The sequence below is a fragment of the Colobus angolensis genome, unplaced genomic scaffold, assembly GCF_000951035.1.
Source record: "Colobus angolensis palliatus isolate OR3802 unplaced genomic scaffold, Cang.pa_1.0 Scaffold22, whole genome shotgun sequence".
Lineage (NCBI taxonomy): Eukaryota > Metazoa > Chordata > Mammalia > Primates > Cercopithecidae > Colobus > Colobus angolensis.
The window spans coordinates 5,096,439-5,103,234 of record NW_012115377.1 but is presented as its reverse complement, the minus strand read 5'-3'; the positions used below and the strand labels follow the sequence as shown (position 1 = coordinate 5,103,234).

At 56.8% G+C, this 6,796-nt stretch overlaps 1 protein-coding gene across 1 annotated transcript in view; it reads right to left on the bottom strand.

Annotated features, from left to right (window-relative positions):
• Nucleotides 1-6,060, bottom strand: part of CAMSAP3 (calmodulin regulated spectrin-associated protein family, member 3) — a 15,574-nt gene extending 9,514 nt beyond the window's left edge. The window contains exons 1-7 of the mRNA XM_011943636.1: nucleotides 6,006-6,060; nucleotides 3,237-3,490; nucleotides 2,379-2,501; nucleotides 2,201-2,296; nucleotides 1,958-1,990; nucleotides 911-958; nucleotides 515-653 (exon numbers count right to left, since the gene is read on the bottom strand). Coding sequence (XP_011799026.1) covers nucleotides 515-653; nucleotides 911-958; nucleotides 1,958-1,990; nucleotides 2,201-2,296; nucleotides 2,379-2,501; nucleotides 3,237-3,490; nucleotides 6,006-6,060 — 748 coding nt within the window. The remainder of the gene's footprint in view (nucleotides 1-514; nucleotides 654-910; nucleotides 959-1,957; nucleotides 1,991-2,200; nucleotides 2,297-2,378; nucleotides 2,502-3,236; nucleotides 3,491-6,005) is intronic.
• Nucleotides 6,061-6,796: the final 736 nt, after the last annotated feature.

The following is a 6,796-nucleotide window of genomic DNA, read 5'->3' as shown; positions in this document are numbered from 1 at the left end:
CCAGCTACTCGGGAGGCTGAGGCAGGAGAATGGCTTGAACCTGGGAGGTGGAGATTGCAGTGAGCTGAGATCGTGCCATTACACTCCAGCCTGGACAACACAGCAAGACTCCGTCTCAAAAAGAAAAAAAAGAATAAAAAAGAGTACTTCTGGATAAACTTAGTATCTTTCATTCCCCCAGCTAGAGCCGTCTGTGAGGTCGGGAGTATGTCTCTATTCTGGCTGGATCCCCAGTGCCTAAAACAAGGTCTGGCACACAGTCCACACTCCATACGTTTCATCTGCTGCAGGAATGAATTCGTGGAAGCACAGAGAGGTTTATACACTTGCGTGAGGTCACACAACTTATCGGGGAAGAGAGAGACACAAACTCAGGTCTGCCAATTCTGGAAGCTGCCCTCATGACCACTGCATCATTACTGGTCTCTCGGACCTGGGGATGGAGGGCTTGGGGGCTGGGACTTAGGATGACCAGCTTCCCCACACAAGATCTGGTCCATGTCCATTTACTCACCCTCAAGTCGAAGCAGCTGGGGACAATAGCAGTGGATGGTGGCAGCCAGTGCGGCCCCACTGGCCAGGTCCTGGAGGCTGGTCACCGTCGGGAAGCAGGGGGCACGTCGCGCCACCACACGGTCCTTGCGGTATCGGATCTGCAGATGGGAGCCAGGTCAGGTGAGTGGCCGGGCTGGCCCCCTGGGTCAGCGGTCATGCAGGCTGGGTGGGGAGGCCTGGGGTTTCCGCCATGAGGGGGCAGGAAGCTGGGGGTCCCAGAGACAGAGTTGGGGGGCCAGCCTGGAGCAGGGGAAGGGCAGCAGCAAGAGGCAGAGGAGATGTCTTCGAGCAGCCAGGCCAGCAGCGGGGGCTGGGGACAGGGACTCCTGGGACCCCGGGGCGGGGGATACATTACCATGGGGGGTTTGCTCCCCGACTCCTTCAAACAGAAGGCAATTGCGTGCTGGGGGGAGAGGAGCAGCCATCAGCAAGGCGGAGGGATGCTGACCTGCTGGGCCCCCAAGCCCACCTTGGGGGGGAGGGGGTAGCCCTGGCCCTGGCCCTGAGCCCCGGCCGTCCAGCTCCCTGACTGCTCTGGCTGGCTTTGCAAACCCCAGCTCCTCCCAGCCCCAAGGGACCCCACAGAGTAGGGATCCCTTCTTATGCGGGGAATCCTCCTCCCACAAAAGACCCAGGCCCCCAGCTTGGGGAGAGGATGCAGAGGAAGCGGGTAGGCAGGAAGGGAACCTCCCAACCCAGGCCCCAGGGTCGGGGGAAGGAGTGAGCAAAGGTGGGGATGCCAGCCAGCCCAAAACCTCCCCCACTTCCTCCTTGTTTATCTACGACGGGAGTAATTTATATGAAGCACAGAGAGGTTTAGATACTTCTGCAAGGTCACACAGCTCATTCAGGGAAGAGAGAAATTTCAACCTCTAGCTTCAGGGATGGGCCTCCTCCTCCTTCTCAAAGCTGGGATTTTTCTCTAGGGAAGCTGGGGATCTCAGGAAGGTTATTCTATCTTCTGCACTGGAGGGTCTTCCTCTTGGCTAGAGGGTGCCCTGCCTGCTAGGGTCAGGATCCACGTTTGTGATGGGCTGCAGGTCCCCCCTTCAGAAATTTATGTGGTCTCCCCACCTCGGTTAAGGGGGATAGGTTCAGGGGGTCCCACCCTCTTCATTAATGGGAACGGGGAGTGTTTGCCCTTCTGAATAATGGGAGGGGAAGTTCGTCCCCACCCATCAGTTCATGGGGAGGGGGCCGCCCTCTCAGTTAATGGCCCAGATTCTACCCTTCGCTTGGTGCACAGAGGGTTTCTGTCTCCCAGGACTGGGGTCCAACTTCCTTTGCTCACAGCTTGGGGAGGTATGAGAGGGCGTGCAGACAGGCAGGCAGAAACAGACATACAGACAGACAGAGCTACAAGCGGGGCAGGCAGACGGGGCGGACAGACAGCCCCACTTACAGGAACCAGCTTCCAGTACCAGCGCGTAGGGCACTGAGGCCAGAGAGGCAGAGAGGAGGGCAGCGGGTACCGGCACAGGGGACGGGCAGGGCACAGAGAGATTGAGAGAAGGGGGAAGAGAGAGAGAGTGTGTCACCTCTAGCCCCCTCCCCACTTCAGGAGTGGCCGGGAAGCACAGCCCCGCCCAGCCCTCCCAGATCTCCGGTCCCCCATCCTTCCGATGGTTCTATGCCCTGGCCTCACCGAAGGCTGCGCCTGGGCCGCCCCGTCTGCAGGGGCTGCTGGAGAGGCTCGCTGGGCCGCTTCCTGCTCTGTCTTCTCCTGCAGCCGCCGGACAGTCTGGAGGGCAGGGAGGGGGTCAGTGGTCTGGCCACTGGACGATGCTGGTCCCTGAACCCACCCCGGGCCCAACCCCACCTACCGTGTCCACCCAGAAAAGCAGCTTGTGCTCCAAGCTGGTCAGGGCCAAGGGACCTGGCAGGGTCTTTGTCCACTCGAAGGCAAAGGCAGCCATGAGGGCATCAATGACAGCTAGGTGGGCTCCCTGTGGGGGCAAGGGCTAGAGGGTGAGACCCGAGAGCTGCAGGCGGCGCACCTTGGCCCCCAAAGGCCTGGGAAAAGGAAGAACCTGGAGATGGAAGGAACTTGATGGGGGGGGGGGCTTGAGAGGGCGGGGCCAGTGGTTCATGGGTGGGGCCTTAAGGGAAGGAACTAGAAATGGGGTCCTAGAGGAGCCACGCACAATGGGCGGGACTTTGAGGTCAGATGCTAGGCCTTAGGATAGGGTGGGCTGTGTACGCAAATCCTCAAGGGCCAGAGTGGCGCCTTTTTGGGGAGCTGGGTTTGATGGGAGAGGCCAGGCTTGATGGGAAGATCTTGAGGGGAGGAGCCAGGGCTGGGGGGAAGAGCTAGGCTTAATGAACAGCACTCGAGGGGAGGAGCCAGGACTGGTAGGAGGAGCTAGGTTTGATGGACAGAGCTTAAGGGAAGGCACCAAGAGTGATAGGAGGAGCTAGGTTTGATTGACAGAGCTTAAGGGAAGGAGCCAAGACTGGTAGGAGGAGCTAGGCTTAATGGATAGTGCTTGAGGGGAGGAGCCAGACCTGGTGGGAGGAACTAGGCATCATTGGATAGCGCTTGAGGGTAGGAGCCAAGCCTGATGGGAGGAGCTAGGCTTAATGGACAAAGCTTGAAAGGAGGAGCCAGTCCTAGTGGGAGGAGCTTGGGGGAAGGAGATGAGCATGGTAGGCGTGGTCTAACAGGCAGTGGCTAGGCCTACCATGAGAATGGGCTGGTGCCTCAGGTCGGCCTCGCGCACCGGGCGCTCGGGCAAAGCAGGCACTGTGCCCCTCCGTGCCAGCAGCGCCAGCAGTGCAGATGGGTTGGGGGGTGTTTCAAGCTGCGGCAGCGCCTGGCGCCAGGCTCTGCAGTAGAGCTCGGCTGAGAGCAGCAGCCGTGTCACCGGGGGCTTCACATGCTCCTGCGCGTACTGGTCGGTATAGAAGGGCTCCCACAGCTCCGGGGGCACGTGCTCTGTGGGGGCATAGAGGGGAAACACGGGAGTCAGGATCACCAGATACAACACACACACACACACACACACACACACACACACCCCCCACATGGCCCGGATTAAGAGTGGGTCTGGACCGGGGGGAAGGCATTAGGAAGGGAGAGAGGGGATCTGGGAGGAGAGTACAGATGTGCAGGAGTTTGCTGGAGGAAGGGGTGATGGCGTTGTAGGCAGAGGGGCCTGCAGATGCAAAGCCCAGGAGGTGGGAGAGAACATGGTGCCTCAGGGAGCTGATGGGCACTTAGAGTGGAAAGGAGGGGAGGCTACCCCCAATCCCAGGCCAGTTGGACTGGCTCTTGTAGGTCTCAGGAAAGACAATAACATCCGCAATCCTAAGAGCCTTCCTGCACTTGCCAGTGTAGACTTGCTGAGCCTTACGTCAATGCTAGGAGGCAGCCAGGGCCCAACTGGCAACCCCCATGTTACAAAGGAGGAAACTGAGGCACAGAGAAGAAAAGTCCCTTGCCCCAGGCCAAATAGCTCTTCAACGCCAGGACTGAGGTTAGACCCAGCAAACTGGACGCACTCTCTCAGCTTGCAGGAAGGGTGGGATGAGTGGGGGGCGCACGGGTGAGCAGGGGAGGTGGGCACACCACAGGCACATCAAGGGAGTTGAGTGATGTAAACCTGGTGATTGAAGGGAGGAGGCAAGGGACAGAGAGGGAGGTGGCCGGGGCCTTGCTGGGTCTGAGGGGGAAGATGGAACAGAGGGGTAATGACTGAGGTGGGATGCAGGAGGAATGGGAGGTGAAGGGGTGAAATTGAATGTGAGGGGCTTTGAAGACATGCTTGAGGCAGATTATGTGAAAGGCTGGGGCTTAGGGAGACAGTGAAGTCACATCATAGAGACAGCCTAAGGTCCCTGAATAGGACAGTGGGAAAAGGCGTGAGGAAGTCCCAGGTGGACGGTGGCCTGGGGGCAGAAATCCACACAGGACCAAGAGTGGAGAGGAGAAAGCCAGGAAGGCCTGGCAGGGGTCAGGGAAGAGATGACTGAAATCAACAGCAGGAAACCTGTCCAGCTCTTGTTCTAATCTGCACAGCTTTTGTGTTGTTTTTTTGGAGATAAGAGTCTCTCTGTCGCCCAGGCTGGAGTGCAGTGGCGCAATCTTGGCTCGCAGCAACCTCTGCCTCCCGGGTTTGAATGATTCTCCTGCCTCAGCCTCCCGAGTAGCTGGGATTACAGGCGGGGATTACAGGCGCGATGCTGCCATACCGGGCTAATTTTTGTATGTTGTAGAGACAGGGTTTCAACATTTCGGCCAGGCTGGTCTTGAACTTCTGGCCTTAAGCGATCTGCTCACCTCGGCCTGCCAAAGTGCTGGGATTACAGGCGTAAGCCACCACGCCCAGCCTGCACAGCTTTCTCTGTTTGAGTTTTTGCTGGAGTGCAGTGGCACGATCATGGCTCACTACAACCTGGAACTCCCAGGCTCAAGGGATCCTCCCTGCCTCAGCCTCCTGAGTAACTGGGACCGCAGGCGCATGCCACCACACCCAGCCAATTTTTAAATTTTTTGTAAAGATGGAAGTCTCATGATGTTGCTCAGTCTGGTCTCGAATTTCCTGGCCTCAAGTGATCCACCTGCCTTGGCTTCCCAAAGTGCTGGGATTGTAGGGGTGAGCCACTGTGCCCAGCCTTGTTTTGTATATTGGGGTTCTGTGTGTGTGTTTGAAAGAACGGAGTGGGGGCCGGGTGCAGTGGCTCACGCCTGTAATCCCATCACTTTGGGAAAACAAGGTGGGCAGATCTTTTGAGGTCAGGAGTTCAAGACCAGCCTTGTCAACATGGTGAAACCCCATCTCTACTAAAAATACAAAAATGAGCTGGGCGTGGTGGCGCATGCCTATAATCCCAGCTACTCGAGAAGCTGAGGCAGGAGAATCACTTAAACCTGGGAGGCAGAGGTTGCAGCCAGCTGAGATCACACCACTGCACTCCAGCCTGGGTGACAGAGCAAGACTCTCAAAAAAAAAAAAAAAGAAAGAAAGAAAGAAAAGAAAAGAAGAGGGCAAGAGGGGGTTCTAGTGCTTCAGAACATACTTGAACGTGACTCCTCCACCCGTGAGGACCCAGGCACACTTGGCTGCCTTCCGTCCCTCCCTGTCCTGGCTCCCTTCCCACCTTCTAAAACCACACTGGACCGACCGTTCCACTTAACGCGCCACCTGCATACAGACTTGGGCCTTCTTTTTGCCCCTCTTATCTTGGCTCCTTGAAAGAAGAGGTATTTCAGGCTCACTTCCTCCCTGCCCTCCCAGCCCCCCTCCAACTCTCCCTCAATTTCCCTGAGCTCGGGTGCTGCCCTCATGGCTTCCAGCCTCCCCAAGGCCAGCAGGGACCTCCAAAGCATATCTGTGGGCCCATATCTCGCCTGGGCTCTGTGCCCAGCGCCTCCTTCTTCCAGAAACCTTCCTCCCACAGGCGTCTCCTTGTAAATGGATGGGCCCCACCCCCACCCCAGGCCACCCTACCCCGTGACAGCTTCCAGGGCCACCTGAGGACTGCAACTGCGGCAGCCCCAACCATGAGCCCCCCACTGTGCCCTGGGCATCTCCCACAACTCTCTACATCTCACTCACACCTCCCCTCCTCCCCGCCCCCAAAGCAGTGAGAAATCACCCTCCCTCCCTTTCTTTACGCCCTCACCCCACATTTAATGCATCCTTGGCTTTCAACCTCCTGACATCTCCCAAATCCAAACCGTCCTCTCTACCGCCCCAGCCCTGGGCACATCTTGCTCCCACCAGCAAAATCACACATGTTTCTTTCCTACAGGACTTCTCAGGCCCTTTAAGATGAAAAACAAACAAACAAACACCAAAACCTTGAGCCAGGGCTACACTGACATTTATCAGCACTTATTATAGACCGATGTTCTTCCACCTTTGTATCACTGGTACTTGGGGCTGGAAAATTCTTTGTATTCAGGGGACGCTGTCCTGTACCGTACACTGTAAGACATTTAGCAAAATCTCTGGTCTCTACTTACTAGACGTCAGCAGTACATTCCTCCCAAGTAATGACAACCAAAAATATCGCCAGACACTGCCAAATGTCAATTAAGTGTCAAAATCATCACCATTTGAGAGCACTTCCTTATGCTATAAACTTATTTTCTTTTTTTTTTTTTTTTTTTGAGACAGTCTCGCTCTGTCACCCAGGCTGGAGTTCAGCGGTGCCATCTCAGCTCACTGAGACCTCTGCTTCCCAAGTTCAAGCGATTCTCCTGCTTCAGCCTCCCAAGTAGCTGGGACTACAGGTG